The sequence below is a fragment of the Benincasa hispida genome, chromosome 10, assembly GCF_027475165.1.
Source record: "Benincasa hispida cultivar pf3 chromosome 10, pf3_genome.v1.1, whole genome shotgun sequence".
Taxonomy (NCBI): domain Eukaryota; kingdom Viridiplantae; phylum Streptophyta; class Magnoliopsida; order Cucurbitales; family Cucurbitaceae; genus Benincasa; species Benincasa hispida.
The window spans coordinates 29,206,898-29,229,631 of record NC_143487.1 but is presented as its reverse complement, the minus strand read 5'-3'; the positions used below and the strand labels follow the sequence as shown (position 1 = coordinate 29,229,631).

At 37.6% G+C, this 22,734-nt stretch overlaps 1 protein-coding gene across 5 annotated transcripts; it reads right to left on the bottom strand.

Moving 5' to 3' along the window:
• On the bottom strand, positions 1–18,310 carry REME1 (Pentatricopeptide repeat (PPR) superfamily protein). 5 transcript variants are annotated; one of them, XM_039020707.2, is made up of 7 exons: positions 15,698–18,310; positions 8,065–8,557; positions 1,927–2,174; positions 1,633–1,845; positions 1,489–1,566; positions 1,285–1,403; positions 1–1,063 (listed from the first exon to the last, which is right to left on the bottom strand). In XM_039020707.2, exon 1 carries the CDS (start codon positions 18,040–18,042, stop codon positions 16,153–16,155), a length of 1,890 nt encoding a protein of 629 aa, XP_038876635.1. In that variant the 5' UTR covers positions 18,043–18,310; the 3' UTR covers positions 1–1,063; positions 1,285–1,403; positions 1,489–1,566; positions 1,633–1,845; positions 1,927–2,174; positions 8,065–8,557; positions 15,698–16,152. The 5 variants fall into 5 exon arrangements, with proteins under 5 accessions (XP_038876635.1, XP_038876634.1, XP_038876633.1 ...); XM_039020706.2 differs by having other exon boundaries at positions 1,482–1,845; XM_039020705.2 differs by having other exon boundaries at positions 1,489–1,845.
• Positions 18,311–22,734: the final 4,424 nt, after the last annotated feature.

Sequence of the window (22,734 nt, the reverse complement as noted above, 5' to 3'; positions counted from 1 at the left end):
TAGAATGCAAAATCAACAACTTTATTGAATAAGTTACTCAATAATATTTTATTGATAAATAGAATGTTTAACACGAACTGCGAGTTCTAGGACATTCCCAACATTTGATGATCTTCTTGAACGATCGGCCTCTGGACTTGTTGATCTCCTTGGACGATCGGCCTTTGGGCTTGTTGATCTTTTTGGATGATCGGCCTTTGAGCTTAATGGTCTTCTTGGAGGATTAATGTTCACACGAGGTTTCCGAAGAAACTTGTTTCATGGAGTTGAACTTGAGTTGGTGTTGATGTTGATGTTGATTTGATGCGATGTGGTTCAATCTCTAGTACTTGATCATCTGATTCTCTCTTGATTGAATGTGTACGCTTGATGTATAGAAGCAGAACGTGTGGATTTTCTTGAGCTTGGAGTCTTGGAAGAATGTTCGTAATGCAAAAATTCAAAGGACTTCAGTTTTCAAGCGTGGTTATAATGCTTGTATCTTCAAAGAACTTCGGTCTTCAGAATGTTTGTATCTTCAAAGGACTTCAGTCTTCAAGTGTGGTCAAAATGCTTGTATCTTCAAATAACTTCAGTCTTCAGAATGCTTGTATCTCCTAAAGACTTTAGTCTTCAAGCGTGGCCAGCTTCAGGAGTCGAGGAGTCTTCTAATCGTAGAAAATTCCCTCTAACTTGGGCATGACCCTTGGACCCTATTGATTGGACTTGGACCTGACTTTTGGGCCTTATTAATTGGACTTGGGTCTGACCTTTGGGCCCTATTAATTGGATTCGTGCCTATTTTGGCATTTTAGGCCCAAATTAAAACACATTTAGGCATAACTGGACCAACGCTCAAATTATAACGCCGAATTGAGCGAAATTAATTTTACTCAACCCGACGTTCGTGACAAAAACACGTGATGTCATCAGAATTCTTCTTCAGTTTCAATTTGGGACACATGTCGATTCTTAACTGGTCCCAAATTTGATGATTTTGGCATTTCGTCGTTAATTTAATAAATGACGTGGCGATCTGTGATTGGTCCGAAAGTTCTCCTCCAACCATATCATAGCAACCAACCTGAAAGGAAAAAACTAGATAATATGAAAAACTTTAAACATAAATTAGAAAATTAAAAAAAAAAAATCAAAAGTTTTTGTCTTAAAAGTCATTTGAAAAAGTGTGAGTCGAAGTGATTGCATAATCCTTGAGACGTTGCTTCCTTGAGTTTTTGCATTTTCAGGTGCATTATGACAGAATAAAGGGGTTGAACATATAATGAAAGATATAATTTCACATACCTATGATAGAGAATAACTTGCACATGCTTCTTTTGCATGGTCATTCACCCAACCATCTTTTTCACAAAAATGACTTTTTGGAATAAATCCAACTCGTCAGCGTCAAAATTCTTCATTTTCTACATATAAAATACACAAACTATTAGTCATATTAATGAGATAAAGTAAAGAATAATGAGTTTGCACACGGATTTCACTTTGTACTTGGATAAATCACTTGGACACGGTTCGATGAAGGTAAGGGAGACTCACTCGACTCTTCTTGTTTCTCTCCATTGTTTCCTACAACAGTGTGATTGATACAACTGAGTTATTTAGGTCTATAACAAGTCTGAAGAAAATATATACCTTCCATTCAAGAGACTTCCATTTGTTGCATAGACGGTTTCAATCTTCTAAATTTTTCATCCTTTCATGTGAATTTTCACGGGCTACTTTTGGGTCCTCGAACCTACAGTATTGCTTGTATAGCTCTGCTCTATATTCTTTGAACGTATTTTGAAATTGTCGTAATACATACTTTTTCATACGCCTTTTTGTCACATCAACATCAAAATATGACTGCATAGTTAAGAATAAGAGGATAAGTACATGTACATGATTTCAAAAGGAGCATAAATGTGTAAAAAAGAATTAACATACCGACAATCGATCCATGGCTAAGTTCCATACTTCTTTTGGTACATCTTTCTAGGTGTTACAGCATAACGTAATTGTGTTTCGAGCAATGGTACCGATGGACTTGCTAAATCTATTGGCATTAGCACAAACTGGTTTTCTAACCTCTGCCTTAATCTCAATCCTGATCCTCCCATGTTAATTACTCACATATTGGTCTAATTCAAAGTTTCGACAATGCCCTCTTGTTCGCCTCTTGCGTGATCTAGATCCTATTTACAATGACAAATTTCAATAAGTAGACAAGGAAATAACATTGTAAGCATACAGTTCCATATGATATATTGAAATAGAAGAAAAGAAGACGACACAAGGAGTTTACGTGGAAAACCCTAATTCAGGAAAGAAAAACCACGGTAGAAAAGGACTTATTATTTAATGTCATACATACAATAGACCCAACCTCAGATATAAATAGAATGAGGTGAAACCCTAATTTAGCAAATATAGCAAAAATTACAAAAATGCCCTTAGGGCTAATTCAACGTATTTCAACACTCCCCCTCAAGTTGGGGCATAGATATCGGCAAGACCCAACTTGCTAATACAAGCTTCAAACATTTGTCTCGATAACCCTTTCGTAAAAAAATTTGCAATCTGTTGGACTGAAGGTACATAGGAAATACAAATAGCTCCGCGGTCTAACTTTTCTTTAATAAAGTGTCTGTCAATTTCCACATGTTTGGTTCTATCATGTTGCACGGGATTATTCGCAATACTGATGGCAGCCTTATTATCACAATACAGCTTCATGGACCCCGGACTACTCTCGTGAAGATCAGATAAAACTTTCTGCAACCAGATTTCTTCACACAATCCCAGATTCATAGCTCTATACTCTGCCTCAGCACTACTTCTGGCCACTACACCCTGTTTTTTACTCCGCCAAGTTACCAAATTTCCCCATACAAAGGTACAGTACCCTGAGGTTGACCTTCTATCAGTCACAGATCCGGCGCAATCTAAGTCAGTATATGCCTCGATGCTTCATGTGTCATGTTTCCTGAACACCAAGCCCTTCCCAGGGGTGGACTTTAGATATCTCAAAATTCGAGTCACAGCTTCCATGTGCTCCTCATATGGACTCTGCATGAACTGACTTACTACACTCACAGCATAGGAGATGTCGGGCCTAGTATGAGACAAGTAAATCAGTTTTCCTACTAAGCGTTGATACCTCTCCTTAATCGCAGGAACTCCTTCCGAAATACTTTTCAGTTTGCTATTGACCTCAATAGGAGTGTCAATAAGTTTGCATCCAGTCATTCTTGTTTCCTTTAACAAGTCCAGAGTGTACTTCCGCTAAGATACAGATATTCCTGCTTTTGATCTTGCCACTTCCATCCCTAGAAAATACCTTAAACTACCAAGATCCTTGATTTCAAATTCACCTGCCATCCTTTGTTTTAGCTTAGCAATTTCTGCCGTGTCATCCCCTAATAGGATGATGTCATCAACATACACTACCAACACAGCAATCTTTCCTAAGGGTGATTTTTTGGTAAACAAGGTATGATCAGAATGCCCCTGAACAAACCCTTGGGACTTAACAAACACGGTGAACCTGTCAAACCATGCCCTAGGGGACTGCTTCAACCCATATAAAGACTTCCTGAGTTTGCAAACATGATTCCCAAACTTAGCTTCGAAACCTGAAGGTGGACTCATAAACTTCCTCTTCCAACTCACCATTTAGGAATGCGTTCTTTACATCTAGTTGATGTAGGGGCCAATCTTTATTTACAGCGACAGACAGAAGAACACGAATCGTGCTTAACTTAGCCACTGGGGAAAAAGTTTCTGAATAATCAATCTCATACGTCTGAGTGAACCTTTTAGCCACTAACCTGGTTTTATACCTCTCGAGTGTTCCTTCAGACTTATACTTCACTGTGAACACCCATTTGCAACCAACTGTTTTGTGACCTTTAGGGAGAGCTACTAACTCCCAAGTCTTATTTGCCTCAAGAGCTCTCATTTCCTCCATTACTGCTACTTTCCACTGGGGAACTTCCATGGCCGCATGTACACTGGTAGGTATTGCTAGAGCATCCAGCTGAGTAGTAAAAGCCTTAAAACCAGGAGATAAGTTACTATAGGTCAGAAAACTATGTAAAGGGTATTTTGTACATGACCTGGTTCCCTTTCTCAGAGCAATTGGCATATCCAGAGTGGTATCATAGTTGTTAGTTTTCGTCTGTCCCTCTTCAGTATCAGACTTTTGAGATAATTCTGCATCTTCTTGAGGATCTTTCAGCACCTCATTACCTCCTAAAGTTTCAACCTTCTCTGAGCTCATTTCATCATTTTCTATGTTCCCAGACTTTTCTTCGAGACTCTCCTCTGAAACAACGGGATCCTGAACCTGAGTTGGTTCCGACGCTTGGACACTTTCCGATGGAACACCAGAGGTTTCTTGAATTTCCTTTCTGAGGTTCTTCCTATAGTATGTTATCCAGGGCACTTGTCTAGTAGGAAGGACCGACACGGGAACAACAGGAGCAGAGTTAGGTTCAAGACTAGGAACCACAGGAGCAGAGTTAGGTTCAAGACTAGGTGGACTAGGTCCAGGAACATTGGAGCTAGGCTCAGGTTCAAGAATATTAGGACTAGGCTCAAGATTGAGGCTAATGGGTACGGAGTACATGGAACTGTTAGTCTCTTCATTCGTGGTCTCCCCCTGAAGATGACTAACAGGAAAGAACGGTTTATCTTCAAGGAACGTGACATCCATAGTGACAACATTTTCTAGAAGATGGATGAAAGCATTTATAGCCTCGCTGATGAAGGGAATACCCAACAAACACACATTTTTTAGCTCATGGAGCAAACTTAGTCCGGTGTGGACCATGAGTATGAACAAAGACTATACGCCCAAACACACGAAGAGGAACCTAAAAAATAAGACGGGTAGACTGATAAGACTCTTTAAAGCACTCAAGAGGGGTTTGAAACTTTAGAACTCGTGAAGGCATTCTATTAATTAGATGAGCTGCGGTAAGAACCACATCTCCCCACAGGTACGAAGAGAGAGACGCTGGAATTATCAAGGAACGAGCAACTTCAATGAGATGGCGATTTTTCCGTTCAACCACCCCATTAGTTTTGTGGAGTATATGCACACGGATTTTGATGGATGATCCCTTTTGACATTAGGAATTTCTGAAAGGTGTGGTTGACAAACTCACGACCATTGTCACTCCGAAGAATGGCAATCTTGGTGTTGAACTGTGTTAATACAGTGGTATAGAACTGTTTGAAGGTAGATAAAACCTCGGACTTATCAGCAAGGAGATATACCCATGTAAGTCGGGTATGGTCATCGATGAAAGTTACAAACCACCATTTACCAGACAGGGTAGATCTGCTTGAGGGACCCCAAACATCATTGTGAACCAGGTGAAAAGGCTGGGTAGGTTTATAGGGTTGAGAAACAAACGACACGCGAGGTTATTTAGCACGTATACAGACATCACAAGATAATGAAGAAACATTCACATTATGGAATAAATGAGGAAATAAATATCGCATATATTGAAAACTAGGATGTCCAAGACGAAAATGCCACAATAAATAATTTGTTTCAGACATAGTAAACGAAGATAAAAGACTAGTCCTAAACAAGCTTCTAGAGGAAGCATCTGCAGAAAGGAAATATAGGCCTCTGTCATATCGGGCAGTGCTAATCGTTTTCCCCGAGCTCAAGTCCTGAAACAAAGCAGTATCTGGTGAGAAGACAACTCTACAGTTCAAATCTTTTGTTATTTTGCTTATTGATAATAAGTTGTAAGAAATTTTGGGCACATGTAAGACATTTTGCAGAGTTAATCCCTGAAATGGTGACAGTCTGCCTTTTCCAGCAACAGGAGCGAAGGACCCATCTGCAATTCGAATCCTCTCATTTCCAGCGCTTGGATAGTATAAGAGAAACCGGTCGGATGAGCCAGTCAAGTGATCGGTCGCTCCTGAATCTAGAATCCATAACTCATTCCCTTCAACAAAGAAACTAAAAGATTGAGGGTTACCTGATTGAGCAACTGTTCCGATCCCTATGGTACCTGAATCACCAGGATTGGTCACTGGAGGCTGTGTCTGAGGTTGTGCAGCCCCCTCAACTGATTCACCCACTAGAGCACGCCCAGATTTCGACTTGTCATTCGGAGGGCGACGTTTACCATTTGGAGGGTGACCATGCAATTTCCAGCACTGATCCTTTGTGTGCCACTGTTTTTTGCAATGCTCACATACTGGGGTGTTTTACTATTTTGCTTGTCACCATCAACTCCAGCGGACTTTACCCGGAAGGCAGCTGACTCTACAGTGGTAACACCCGGCCCGTTCATTGCACTCAATCTATCTTCTTCCAATCTAACCTCTGAACAGACCTCCATGAGAGACGGAATTGGTTTCTGCCCTAGTATTCAACTACGAACCGTATCAAATTTGGGGTACAGCCCAGCAAGAAAATCACACACGCTCAACCTCTTCTATCTTGGAGTATTGAATTCCATCTTGTGGGCAGTTCCAGATGATTTCCCGACATAGATTCATTTCTTGCCATAACAACGACATCTTGCTGAAGTATGACGTTACATCCATGCTCCCTTGTTTGCATTCGTGAACCTGTTTACGTGGAGTATACAGGCGGGATCCGTTCTAACGCCTCGAATATAACCGTCGGACTGCATCCCAAATATCTCGGGCAGTGGCTGAATAGAGTAAAGGTTTCCCGATTTGTGGTTCCATGCTACTGATTAACATTGAGCGGAGCAAAGAATCCTCTGCCTTCCAGGCACGCTCTTGAGGATCTCCAGGATTCGGTCGTGGTATCTCTCCAGTCAAATATCCAAACTTATGGCGTTCCTCAAGAACCATTTTAATTGTTTGGGACTTAGAGAAGTAATTTTGCCCATTCATCTTCTCTCCCATGATCATTCCTGCAGAATTTCCAATAGTTCCAGATAAAAAATTAGAAATTGGAAGAGTAGGAAACATTGATACCGGATTTTCTGAATACATCGAGGAAGAATCATGGCCATTCAATCTGGCTCCAAGGGCGGCCATCTGTTGCTGGAGACAAACCAATTGTTGTTGGAGTTCCCCATGAGATTCAGATCTGGAATTTTTCTGTCTAAAAACCATGGGATTTTCTTCAATGGAATCACCCATTCGAAACTGAGGCTGAACTGGATACACAAGAGGAAGAAGTTGTCCACCATGGTACTGTGAAGAAGCTACTGCCGAAAGTCCACCGGCGGCAAAGTTTGGCAACCCGTGATCAGTGCTGCTCCCAGATGACTGCGATGGTGGGTAACGGACAGAAGGCTCAGCAATCAACTGCAAGGTTGAAGAAATCGTGCCGAACTGACCCGACTCGGCAGCTGGAGCAAACCCACGACCGTCTGGTGCAGATCCGGTTCTGTGCGATGCCGAGGTACCAATCGGCTATAAATCAATCGCGTGCGCCGACTGGAGGACGTGCGAAGCTAGGATGGTCGAGGTACCGATCGGCTGTAAATCGATCACATGCGCCGGCTGGGAGACATGCGAAGCTGAGACGGTCGCGTGCGAAGTCGAGGGTCCGATCGGTTGACCCGCTCGCGTGCGCCGGCTGGAGAGCGTGACCTTCCTCGATGGTGTTCAACTGGAACGGCCGAGTCTGGAAGCTAATTGGCGCGCCGGCTGGAGCAAGCCCACCACCTGCTGTTCGGCTTGCCGGCTGGATCTGTTCGGCTGAGCCACCTGGGATGATGGTTCGGAGATAGTGGTCAACTGCTACTTGAATCACAACCTCATTAGTCAGCGTACCTTCACCTATCAAGTTTGATGACTGAGTTTCTTCTATCGGGGCTAGGGTTTCATCACCTTGCTCTAATACCATATTGAAATAGAAGAAAAGACGAAGACACAAGGAGTTGACGTGGAAAACCCTAATTCAGGGAAGAAAAACCACGGTAGAAAAGGACTTATTATTTAATGTCATACATACAATAGACCCAACCTCAGATATAAATAGAATGAGGTGAAACCCTAATTTAGCAAATATAGCATAAATTACAAAAATGGCTAATTCAACGTATTTCAACATGATGTGAATATTACCTGACGCCACTGTCATGCCTTGCTTGGTGGTGGAATCAATAACTAGAGAGTCATTCGTCCTGAAGTAACAAGTGTGCCTCCTACTTTTGACTAGGGCGTGGCATGACTCTTCAAACTTATAAAAGATGATTAAAAAAAAAAAAAATATCTCAACAGTTATTTATTTGAAGCATTCACTACTATAAAACTAGACTTTAATGTCGGTTTAAAACTGATATTATAGGAGTATAATATCAGTTAAAATTCATCAAAGGCCTTCAATGTCGGTTTTCAACAGACATTATACATGACCAACATTTCAATGTCAACTACCTTTAATGTTAGTTTTCAATCGAAATAGAATACCATCTTTAATGTCAGTTTTGATTTTTCTACATTTTGTCCATAATTGTCCAATATAAAATGTCTTTCATCATTGTCCACAGTTTTGATGCTTCTTTTTGTCTGGATGTATAAAATGACAATTCCATTGTGCGGCTCCACCGACGCTCACCTGGTAAAAACAATGTTATACTAGCTCTTATTATGTGGAAGAAACAAAAATATTGGATGTTTACTATTAAAAATGTAGCAGACACCAGCTTATTTCATAGGTGGAGCTTAGCTTCAAGCAATTAAAAAGTCCTCTAAAAGCAACACTAGAACTTCAAGCAACTAAAAAGCACACCAAATGGATACAAGAATTCAATCAAACGAAACCATGAAAAACATCTCCAAGTAAAAGATGTCATCGAGGGTCAATCTTTGACATGAAGATAGTCAGTCCTAGATTATCCAAACAAGATTCTAAAGACGAATTAGATTCAAATTGACGAAGAAGCACAAGAAATGGTTAAACAAGAGAGAACAAAAGATTTGATGATGATAATGAAGAATTAACCTAACCCAAAATGCATTAATAACCCACAATCTACCATAATGCATTAGAATTCATTTAGGCAAACAATGCATAAACATAAACAAACCAAACAAATATACATATAGATATAAACAACTAAACTTATAAAATGAAAAAAAAACTCAACAAGGTAATGGTCCTGACAAATCTTCATAGCTTCATTAATATCTTCATCAATAAGTTTTTTAGAGCGAGGGCCGCTGCAGAAAGTGATAACTACAATTATCACCAGGGAAATCGGGCTGGAACCCAATACCAATTATAACTACGGAACACAATGTATGATATTACGAAAACTTGCAGCAACCCCTAAATTTAGCATAAGATATAGCTCAATCAACTTTCAAGTTCGAAATATGATATATCATTAAGGAAATGTTGTTGTATCTGGTTCCTCTATTCATGGTTATAAAATAACATAATTTTCTATTAATTTAACCAAAAAAATTCACAAAGATGAAGGATTCCCACAGACAAGTAGTGTAAAACATATACGTTCTCGCCTAAAACTAAAAAGATACACAATCCATCAATGAATTTTGTCCTTTTCCAACAATACTTGAGAATTTCAATTTTATGCATCTCATTCACATGTAAATCATGAACTGAATCAAGCAGCAATTAAGAGTTCACTTCATAATTTCCCTTATCCTAATAAGTACTTCACATCTGGCCCAAAGAAAAAACTAAAGCTCCAAAAGAAATTTATTATAATATCGATCCAGACAACTATGATGAAAAGAAAATAATAACAGTCAGCGAAATGTATGATACATTGATACTTACCTAGAACTGTAATGTTCTTTGGGTCTTGACAAACTTGAACTTCTAGCAAAATTCTAACCACCTATTCCTAGCTAGATACTTAAAAAGGGGTTTAACCGTCCAGATTTTTAATAAAAATAATTTATTAAAAAATAATAATTTTTTATTTTTTTTTTTATATAAAAAAAAAAAAAAAAAAAAACACTAGATTTGACCACTATGCTTCAGCTATTGGTGTTGGATAGCAATCTTCAACATCTCCACCAACGTAAGGATCAAGGAAGTTAACATGAAAGAAAGACCTTTGACCTTCAAGAGGCTTACCAAAGATACAAGAAACCATAACTCTCAGCAACCCAAGGATCTGGAAACAGGTAGCCCATAAGAAAGTTAAATCTTTCTGAAGGACGCTTATTTTATTTTAGGTGGAATTTGTGTATCTGGTTCCTCTTTATTCACTGATCGTGCGTAGGGTAGTTACATTCATGCTTCTTTATTCACGCCCGTAAGGTAGTTACATTCATGATCAGTGAATAAAGAAGCATGAATGTAACTACCCTATTTAGAGTTAGCAGCAGTTGTGTTGACTCTAAAGTTGTGGAGGCATTACCTGTTTGGTGAACGTTGTCATATATTCACTAATCATAAAAGTCAGTATATCTTTGATCAGAAAGAGCTAAACTTGAGACAGAGAAGATGGATCGAGTTGATCAAAGATTATGACTATACAATTGATTACCACCCAGGTAAAGCGAATGTGGTGGCTGATGCTCTGAGTCGAAAAACCAAATTAGCCAAAGTTGTTATCTGTTCAGCGAAAGGTACACTGATACATGAGTTGTATAATGCTAAGGCAGTATTATCAGTTGGTCAAACAGGAGGTTTACTAGCTTCATTTCAAGTACGTCCTACTCTCGTAGAAGATATTCTACGTGAACAGTTAAAAGATTCTGATCTTCAGAAATTAGTTGAAGAAGTAGGTAAAGGTCTGAGGACAGACTACCAGTTAAGAGCAGACAAAGTGCTATTAAAAGAAGGTAGAGTATGTGTACCTAATAACTTAGCACTTAAACAGGCTATTTTGGAAGAGGCACATAGTTCGGTTTATGCTATGCATCCATGCAGTACAAAGATGTAAAGAACATTAAAGAGATCGTATTGGTGGCCTGGTATGAAAAGAGAAATAGCAGAGCATGTTGACAAATGTTTAGTATGTCAACAAGTTAAGCCTGAACGACAGATGCCAGCAGGATTGCTTAATCCACTCCCAGTACCAGAGTGGAAATGGAAGCATGTTACGATGGATTTCCTGTTTGGTTTACCTAGGACACCAGCGAGCTATGATGGTATATGGGTAATTGTGGATAGACTAACAAAGACAGCTAAGTTTTTACATGTTAAAGTTACTTTTACCGTAGACCAATTAGCTAAGTTGTATGTTGATCGAATTGTGAGTCAGTTTGGGGCTCCAGTTTCGATTGTATTAGATCGAGATTCCAGGTTTACATCGAAGTTTTGGCCTAGCTTACAGAAAGCTATGGGTACCAAGCTATATTTCAGTACAGCTTTTCACCCACAGACGGATGCTCAGTCTGAACGGACGATTCAGACACTAGAGGACATGCTGAAAGCATGTGTATTGCAGTTCAAGGGCAGTTGGGATATGCATCTGTCGTTGATCAAATTTGCGTATAACAACCGTTACCATTCGAGTATCGGAATGGCACCGTATGAGGCACTATACGAAAGACCATGTAGAACTCCGATATGTTGGAATGAGGTCGGTGAAATGAAATTACTAGGTCCAGAACTTGTTCAGCAGACATCAGACAGTGTTAAGATTATAAGCGAAAATCTTAAGACAGCGCGAGACAGCAAAAGAGTTATGCCGATAAGCGGAGAAGAGAATTGGAATTTGAAGGGTGATAAAGTATTTCTTAAGTTGTCTCCGTGGAAAGGAATACTCAGGTTTGGTAGGAAAGGGAAGTTAAGCCCGAGGTATATTGGACCTTACGAGATAATAGAAAGAGTTGACCCAATGGCGTATAGGTTGGATTTACCTCCAGAGTTATCTCGTATCCATGATGTGTTTCACGTGGCAATGCTGAGAAAGTATGTGCCAGATCCTACCCATGTGTTGCCTGAGCAACCAGTGCAGTTGAAAGAGAATTTGTCTTACAAAGAATAACCAATGGAGATTCTTGACAGAAAAGAGCAAGTCTTAAGGAATAAGACAATACCATTGGTAAAGGTACTATGGCGAAACCATAACACTGAAAAAACGACATGGGAAGCTGAAGAGCAAATAAGAAACAAGTATCCACAGTTGTTTAACTGACGAACTTGTAGCAAATTTTCGAGGACGAAATTTTCATATGGGGGAGGTAAATGTAAACCCTAAGCCCTAATTTCTCTACTTGAGTATGTTCCCTACTGAAACCAGTGTGGTGGATAGGTTAATGTGGAAATTAATGTGTAATTGTAGAGAAAATGGTGAAAAGTTAGAAGAAAATTTGAATTTGAAAGATTGACTCTTGGGTAAAACTTGAAAAGAATTGGCTAAGTGTTGTGCCATGCTCATTTTAGAGGTTATTTGGGCGTTTAAGGAAGCCAAAGTATGCCAAGAGAAAAGCTATGCGTGGGACAAACATGCGGCAACCAATGTCTTGAGAGGTTACCAAAGGATGCAACAGCCTCAAGTTGCGCGGACATGGGCGCGTTGGGCAATCGTGTAGCAGTGAGCGGCACTACACGATGAGATAGACAATTGTGTAGCAAATGAGCAGCAGTACACAAATTGGGTATGCGATCGTCTAGTAAGTGAGCGACGCTACACGATGAGGTAGGCGATCATGTAGTAAATGCGCGAAGCTAAACAATGCAGTATGCGATCGTGCAATATAAGTACGGCGCTAAACAATATGGAGAGTTGCGCTAAACGATAGCGCTATGCGATGAGCGATAATGCTATGTGATGGGCGATAGCGTTAGACGATGAGGCGTTGGCACTGTACGATCGGCATCAGCGCTAGACGATGACGCTGGCCGATGGCGCTACGCCATGGGCGTGTGCGCTAGGCGATAGCCGTGCTGCACTAGACGATGGGCGTCAACATTACACGATAAGCAAGAGTTGTGCGGTAGGTTGTGTGCTATGCGATGGTGCTATGCGGCAGCATTACTAGACGATGAGCTAGGCGATGAGACAAGCCATGGTGGATGTGTGGTGAAATGTCTTTGCGTTGCTAAGGTTGGCAGTACATAAAGCTTGTGAGGTAAGTTTGCGTTGGTCTTGAGCAAGAAACTAAGGACATTAACAAGCAACAAGGACATACGTGCATTGGTCATAAGGGATGCATTAGCAAGAGCCTAGGTGATGGTAAGCTATACCATCAGGTGTTGAGTTGAGAACTAGCTTGACCCAAAGGTTGTTATGCGTTGATGATGTGCTATGTGTCAAGGACATCCGAGGGCATGTGTGCGCATAGGACTTGCTAATAGCATGCGTTGGAAGAGTGTTGGTCATAATCCTAGTTGAGCGCATAGGCCAAAGGTAAAGCAATGCGAGAGAAAAGGGCATGCACGGCCAAGCATTTTGAGGTTGGATGAACGCATTTTGAGGTTGGATGAACGCATTTTGAGGCTGGATGGACGCATAGGCCATGCAAGGGAGCGATCAGCTAAGATGGCTTGCGACCATAAAGGTGTGGAATGTGCCAATGGTGATCATTCGGACATGTGGCTTGTTGGGAAGAAATCTTGGGCTAAGGAAATTTGAGGTGGATGCACAAGAAGACATGCAAATTTAAGCATTATGTGTTGGCTAAGGAAGAGGAAGACACCTTAGATTGCGATGGCATGAAGGTTGCGTTGATAATGTGGGGAAAAGACACTTGGACATGCGGCCAAGTAGGAAGTGTTAGCCTTGGAGAGATTTTGGACGCCTATAAATAGGGCCAAGGACTTCTCTTCAGATCATAACTCAAATTCTCTTCAAAGGACATTAAGAAGAGTGTATGAAGGCTAATTGGGAGGAGACTATGCGTTGATGAAGGAATATATGCGTTGGTAGCAAGACCATGCGTTGGTCATAAAGTTCCAAGAGGAGATGTTGTCGGACAGTGAAATCTGAAAGTTACATCAACTTGGGACGAGGATATCTCCCAGCATACTCGTGCGTTTGGAGTGATTCCAAAGCCACCTAAAAGCTCTGAGAGTCTAGTTTTCAGGGTAGGGCTGCCGGAGAAGAAGCTCCAAGGAATCGGGCTGGAGAGTGAGGAAAAGACATAAGGGTCAAGCTGTCGGGTAAGCTTGGGCCAGTCTTGATGTTTTGATGATTCCGGCCAAACCATGAGGAGTTCTGAGCTAAGGTTTTAAGGTAAGCTTCCTGAGACATTTTAGAGCATGTTTGTAGAAGGGAGTATCTCGCGATAAGGCTTAGAACTATGAGTAATCTGAGCTTTAAATTGAATCTGGATCTTAGGGTTCAAAAGGGAGCCCGAGATAACCAAGGAACTTCTAGAGAGAAAGGTTCCTAAACGACCAAGGTGAGTGACTAAATATTTACAATGTTTTAAAGAAACCATGTTTTAAATAAAGATTATTCTCATGCTAGCTAGTTTTACAAAGTAATTTCCAAGCAAACCATGAGTTATATTTTAAACGTATGTCATGTATGACTGTTTATTGAAAATTGTTTATGTGTTAGTATCTTTAAAGACATGTTTTCAATGTGTGATGCTTTACATGCTTTAAAGAGAAAGTCATTTTATGACTAGTTTTACTTGAAACTCGATACCGAAGGACATTTGAGAAGATATCCGAGCAACTCGATACTGAAGGGCACGTTTTGAGAAGGTATCTGAGCAAAAGTACCTAAGTTATGACGGTACTTAGTATGGCCACGTGCACGTAGGTAGTTAAAGTCAGAGATTGAGCAAAAGGGTTCTCTCTTGGCTAGCAGTTGACGTTGGGATTTAACCACAATAGGGTTATTCTCAACTAAGGAATAGTTTTAATGTTTTCTGATAAAAACAACTTTATATGCTTTATGTTTGGAAAATGTTTATACTGCAGTACAAGGTTACTGTAGAAATTTATATTTCAATTTAATCTCTTTATTGAAACATTTGCATGAGAATCAGTTTTCTTTCTTAAGTCACTCACTGGGCTAGCAAGCTCACCCCATTTTCAAATGTTTTCCTTCCTCCCCCAAGGTAGCGGTCAAATCCTTAGGAGGTAGCTTTGCATCTGCTCTGCCACTAAAGGACAAAGATATTGTAATCCGTCTATTAGGTGGTTACCGTATATATTGTACACATATTACAGTTGTTCATATAGAGACTAAGGTTTTGGGCATCGGGACTTGTGAAACTAGTAATGTAATCTCTCTAAATATGTTGTGCGTTTAAACTTAATAAATTTGGCCTAAGAGGCATCCGCTGTGTATGAGTTGCATGTTGGTATCAAAATTATTTCCGCTAGAGTTATTAGGCAGTAAGTGTCAACAAAAGGGTTGATAACTGCTGCGGTCATGTCCTTTCCTAGGCTCAGAGAGTAGCTTGGGATGGGGTATGACACGCCTATTGTCCAACACCTCTTTACAAGAGAGAGGTCCTTTATGAGAGGATACGAGGTAGGTGAGACTTTGATGGAGGGTTAATTTGATTTTGCAAGTAATGGAATAGGAGTTCGTTAGCTTTTGCAATTTTTCTAGAATTTGAATATCAAAAACCTCATCTCATGCTTCAAATTTGATTTTCAATTGGTCCTTCAAGTTTGAAAATAGTTTTTAAATGATACTCAAATAGAATTGACCAGTAGTTGATGTTACCGACAAATGACATTAGATCCGAAAACATCATTAAACAAGATTATATGGATCCACACCCTAGAAATAAGTGTCTTGAAAAAAAAATAGTAAATAAATAAATGGAATAGGAGTTTAGAAGATAATGACATTCACATTACCCGTTCTGGGGGATAGTAGTTCTGGTTTTGAAGAAGCCCAATTCTCCATTAAGTAAGCAGGTCTCAGGCAAAAAAGTCCCCAACTCCAATTGCTTCTGGCCTGGGGTTTTGACTACTGCCGCTTTGATCATCCTTGCAATTAGGTTATGGATTTCTCTGTTTGTTCTGTGTTTACCTTACTTGTGGGTAATACAATCCAGTGTATCACACCATAAGCTGCCAATGAGGCCTCACAACATTTGTTGTTGCTAGTGCTAAATAATTGCCAATCCCAATTCTGATGAACCCTTTGATAGCGTACGCCGTTTGATTACAACAATCAAACTTTGCTAACATTGCTGATCAACTAGCTTTGAAGAACTGTACAAACCTTGGATATTCCAAGGCAAAAGAGTAATTCCAAAGAAGCTCTTAAAGTGTCACACAAAATAGCTGATAATAGACTGAAGGTCATGTCACCAGTAATCACCACAAGAGCACACACCATCCCGAAAATGATGGTATCGAATAGGATCTCGAATGACGATGACTCGATTCTCCAACTGTGAGACAAGTTTTGCAAAGATATGACAGTCCCCACAGATTCTGAGGTTTTTCCTTATGTGAATGGTTTTCTGATTTGGCAAACTCATCAAACCAAACACAATTGCCAGTTTCTCGCTGTGGTATTGAAGGGAATCTTCCATCTGTTCTCCTTCAAGATCCTGCAGCACAAAATTTGTATCTGGAACATAACCCACTCTCATTAATCTTTGAATTAATTGGCTTAGCTCCCTCTTTATCTCTTTTATTCTTGGATGTGAGTTGTCTCCCAATATAAAAGCATGAACTTGTTTGCTCACTTCAATCCAGCTGCATCCTGGTTCTTTCTTCACTCCCCTAGCTCTCATCCTGCTCCTAACTTCTGTAACATCTTCCCATTTCTGGGAATTGGCATAAATATTCGATAACAATATGTACGTCCCGGCGTCGAAAGGATCCAGTTTCAGGATTTCTTTAGCAGCATATATGGCTAAATCCACATTCTTGTGGACTCTGCAAGCACCAAGCAAGATTCGCCATGTCACTGCATCTGGTTCATGGTTCATTTCATGGATCAACTTCACAGCTTCGTCAAGCTTTCCAGCTCTACCAAGAAGATCAATCATGCAACCATAGTGCTCTCTTCCAGGATCAATCCCAAAAAGTTCCTTCATAGATTTAAAATAGTACCATCCATCATTTACAAGCCCTGCATGACTACAGGCAAAAAGAACCCCAAGTACGGTGATGTAATTTGGCTTTGGCCCTTTAGATTTCATTGATTCAAACAATTTAAGTGCGTCTGTGCTAAAGCCATTTTGAGCTAATCCTGCAATCATAGTGCTCCATGAGATGACATCCTTCTCTGTCATCCTCCTTGTGAAAACAAGGTTTGCATCTTCTAGACTGCCACATTTGCAATACATGTCAAGAAGTGCATTGTTAAGGATTAGATCCTGATCATACTTCAATACATGGACATGCACTTGTCTGCCCAACTCTAAGAGCGCTAGCCCAGTGCAGGCTCGCAAAACACTAGTTAATGTAGACTGATCAACTGCAAAACCAGCTCTCTTCATTCTCTTATAAAGACGCAAAGCTTCATCCCCATCACTGTTCTGAGCAAAACCACCAATAATGGAGTTCCACACAACCAAATCACTTGTAACCATCTCGTTAAAAACATTCAAAGCATCTCGCTGTTCACCCATTTTTGAGTAAGCGTCGATCAGAGCACTCCTTACAAAGATATCAGATTCCAAACCCACCTTCATTATGCTACCATGTAGCTGCCTGAGGTTCAACAAACCATCGCAAGCTCTCAAAACCGAAGAATACGTAAACATATTAGGTCGAACACCTTCTCTAAACATCAATATCAGAAACTCCAACGCCTTATGGTTAAGATTGGAACTGGAATAAGCAGATATCATAGTCGTCCAAGAGACAACATTCCTGTCGAGCATTTCGTCGAACAGATTCTGGGCTTCATCCAAGAGGCCGAATTTTACATACATATTAAGCAGAGTATTGATCAAGAATGTTTTGGCCTCGTACCCATTTGAGAAAACATGCTCATGAACAAGCCGACCTTGTTCTACAGCCCCACGAAGAAGGCAGCACTTGATAAGCTCGGAGTAAGTAATTGCATCGGCATAGAGACAGTTTCTCTGCATCGCTTCCATCGTTTTCATGGCTCTTGGAAGATCCCTTTGATAGCAAAATTTCGTGAACTCGTCGACTAACGAGTAGGCCGACACTGAACAAAAACGAAATAGCCAAATGGGAGGAGTAAGCTTCAACAATAAAGTTGCCCTTCTCATGACTTCTTCAAGGATGAAAAACACAAAAGCGGTTGATTCAAATCATAAATGAAAGAGAGATTCGAAATTCATGAGCCAAGCTTCCTTCCCAAATTCTAATTAAATCCCATGTCCCTCGATTCTCACTCCAAATTCCTTCATTGGTGAAAACGAAACCCACAAAAGAAGAAAACCCTAGGCGCAATAATAGTTTCTAGGGACTCCCCACTGAGAAGCAACGGGTGAGAAGATGAGATTGAAAATGTTGTGGAGAATAAGACCGTTGTTCGGGAGTGTCTGATGTCTCATCATATTTAAATGATTTTCTTACAATTATTAATTAATTTATAATTAATTTAATATAATTTCTTGATTCGAAATTTTTTTAACCGAATATAACTCTATTCTCTTATTATTTGTTTTTCTCAACAAAATGATATATATTAATTTAATATTTTTTATAAAATAAATTTAATCTGAATATGTTTCTAAAAAAATAAAAACAACTATCATATAACCAAATAGAGTGAAATATATAATTGACAATACTTATTTTAATTATAAAATAAATATAAAGAAGAGTGTTATATATATATATATATATATAAGAAAGCCCTCCGTAAGCACGGGAATCTCTTAATACTCTGACATTTTACATTATCACAAAACAAACAAGATAATCTTAGATGTTCACTTCACGAGAATCTTGGATTTCCATGAAACAAACGACCTTTATATTAAAGCTCTTTTTTATAAAAGTTCAATCGTATGTAGTTGAAGATTTTTCTTGAAAAACAATTAATCGAAGTATTTGAAGCTCTAGCTTCTTGGTCACGTAGTAGGGTTTATTAATGGTCTTATAGAATTATCGGGATGGATTCTAACTTTTAATTTAAATTATATGAACTAAATTATAATTTTCTCCAAAATAAAAGAACCAATTTTGTAATTCTATATGTAGAAGTCTTTACCGTCTCTACTTTGTTTTTTCATTATTCAATCTTTAGTCTCTTATATTTTAACATTTCTTAATATATCTTTACTATTGGGAAATTTTAAAACTAGCATGTGACTAATGTACATAACATGATACTAATTCAGTTGTAAAGTTTCGAAAAGAAAAAAAGGTCACTTAAGAAAAATTTATAATTCCTCTAAATTTTCAAACCGTTGGCAAAAATTTTTAACATTCTAGTATTGTATGTTTGTCACAAGTCTATTAACATTTCATAGGATATAATGGAAAATGTTAAAAACTTCAAAAACTACTCATCATTGACCAAGTTAAAAAATAATAAATATACAATATTTGGGTTGGCTACCGCTATCTCCATGTAACCCACTAGTTATCAAATTAAAACATGGCATGTGGCAAACAAATAAATTATTATCTTATTACGAACTATCATGGAGATAGGGTAGACAAGGCTACATCTAATCATTAATAAGAAAAAAAATACTCCACTAATTTATAATTTTAGCATATGCATCTATTTAGTAAATTGCTAATAAGATTAACTTTCAATTTTGCATTCTTACAAGCCAATTGTAAAACCTTTTTTTTTTTCTAACAAGTCGAGGTCTCATAAATTTCAATGAATATCGATTGGTTTAAGAATTATTAGATAATTTTTTTATATATAATTATGAAGAACATATTAAATAAAATTTTGAAATAAATATTTGAATATGATTCTCATGTAAAATTTACGTAATATAAGATGATTATATTTTTTTATCGAGGCAGAGATTGTAAGATGAGAATTAAAGTTGAGAATGGAGAAGGAGGAATTTGAAAAAGAAAAAAAGGAACTGCATTCATTCAAGACAACAAAGATGAAGCTCTTGAAATCACTGTTAATGGTGACAAATACCAATGCCTCAGATTTGCCAGAGCTAATAAATGAATTCTATCAATCAACAACGTTTGTTTCACTTCAATTCTCCTTAAATTTCAATCTTTTACTTTATATATATATATATATATATATATATATTTTACTATTCTACTTTCAATTTTAGTTTATTTTGATTTATATTATATCAAAATAGAATAATTATATGGAAGGTTCTTTAAAAGAAAAAAATGGCATAGATGGCCTCAAAATAAGAGGCCTAAATGAAAAAATGATATTTTTTTAAAATCAATAAAAAGTGGCCTTATGCTCATGTCATCTTTGTATAAAATTACCATTTTAATCCCAAATGCATTTTTTTTTCTCTTTTCTTCGTTTTGCAATGTTTTTCTTTTTCTTTTTTTTATGAGTTTCTTCTTCTTACTTTTTTTTTTTTTTTTTTTTTGCGGTTTTTTTTTAACATTTCTTCTTTTTTTTTTTTTTTGTTTTATATATTTTTATGTCTTTTTCTGTATTTCTTCTTATGTTTTTTTTTTTTTTTTTTTCGTTTTTCTTTCTTTCTATCTTTCTTTTTTGCGTTTCTTTGCATCAAGCATAGAGCGTACAATATAGAGCGTAGATCATGGAGCATCAAGTATCGAACATTGTGTATTGTGCATCGATACACAATGCTCGAGCATGGAGCATCGTGTATTGTCATCGAGCATTCAACATCATGTATCGTGTATCAAGCATCAAGCATGGAGCATGGAGCATGGATCATCATGTATCATGCATCGAGTATCAAGTATTGAATATTGTGCATCAAGCATCGAGTGACATTCTTAGTTGCAAGCACGCGAGTAGTTTCCAAGGTCAAATTGATAAATTCACAAAGTGTTGACAGAAGCAGAATGCCACTTTTCATTCACTTTTAAAAAGGTGCTAATATTTCATTAAAGCCCCTAAAAAAGGTCATTCATCCAACAGACCCCTTTAAAAATAGGCATCCATTTAGATTCTAAGAAAAATGGTCTTCTGCTTATGTTATCATCTTGTGAAATTACTACTTTGACCCCAAATGCTTCATTTTCCTTCTCTATATTTCCATTTGTTTTCACCGCTTTTTCTGCGTTTCCTCTTCCCTTTTTTGCTTTCTTTCTTCTTCTTCTTCTTTTTTCCCGTGTTTCTTCTTCCGTTTTTTGATTGGTTTGTTTTCTTTCTTTCTTCTTCTTCTTCTTTTTTTTTTTTTTTTTTTTTTTTTTTTTTTTTTTAACTTTTCCTCTTCCGTTTTTTACCCCATTTTCCCAATGTTTCTTCCCTTCTTCATTTTTTATGCGTTTCTTTGAGCATCGAACATCAAATAGCAAACATAGATCATAGAGAGTAGAGCATCGAGCATCGAGTAAACTTTTGAATGAAGCATAGAATATAGAGCATAGGACACCGAATAGCGAGTATATAGCATAGAGCATATAACATAGAACGTACAACATCAATCATTGAATATCGAGGATCAAAGATCGAGTAGTGAGTATATAGCATAGAGCTCTAGAGCATCGAGTATCAAGAAAACTTATAAATCCTGTGCAAATATGGTTCTTAAGGTCAAATTGGTCTTTTCACAAGATGCTGATATAAGCAAAACGTCATTTTCCCTTTAAATCTAAATGGATGCCTATTTTGCATTTGAGTCTCCGAAAAGAGGTCATCCGTTCAAGAAGCCCCTATCAAAATGTTTTAGTCTATGTATCTTTTAACTTTTATTTATTTTGGCCTATACTTTAAAAGTGTTAGTTTTGTTTATTGAACTTTTAAAATGTGACCATTTTAGTCTCATTCATTTTTATTGTTTCAATTTTAAGATACCAAAATAGTCAATTTTTAAAAGTTTAAAAATCAAAATGAACCAAAGTTAAAAAATATAAAGACCAAAACAAACCTTTTGAAAGTTAAAAACCAAAATGAATTAAAAAACAAAATTACGAGGACCAAAATAGTATTTAAGCCTATATTATTCTACCTTAAAAATATGTCTAATAAGTTGTGTAAAATTTAGTAACAGCCCTTCAGATGTAAAATAAATAAATAAATAAATTATTCTTCAATGAAAGCTGGTACAATATGACGGTACATATTATATTCATTCCTAAGAATAGCGAGTTTACCAACTAAATGAAGATTTGCTGTGATGGCTAGTTCTTTTTTCCCCTTATTTTTTTCAAGAATAAGACATTACAAAAGTAAAGATTAAATATTTAAACTTATAACCATAGTATCATATTTCCATTGATATATCTATTTACACGTTTTTATGGGTTAATGGATACTTCCATTAAATCGTCAAAAAATACACAAAATACAAAAAACAAGCATTAATATCCCATTAATATAAATATAATGTAAATAATATAAATGTTTACTTATTTAAAAATAAAAAAAATGTTTATTCACTGATTTCAATTTTTAAATTTTTGTATGTTTTTATAACTTTTCCAAAAACATCCATGGAGATCGACATTTTATCAAAATAAGATTACTAAGGTCTGTCTCAAAGTTGTTGAGCTTCTACTCAAATTGGATGAGTCTAGTTAAATTCAAAAGCAAGATGAATAGATAATCATTTTATTTTTAATTTTTGAAAATTAAACCTATAAACACCCAATACACCAAACACCTCTAAATCTTTTCTTTTGTTATCTACTTTATACCAATATTCTAAAAATATCAAAATTTTGAAAATTAAAATAAGTTTTTTTAAAAAAAACATTTTTGTTTTTAAAATTTAACTAAGAATTCAACTGTTATACTTAAAAAAAAATGCAAGACATGCTTAATTTTAAAAAATACAAAACAAAAACGAAAGGGTAATCAAATA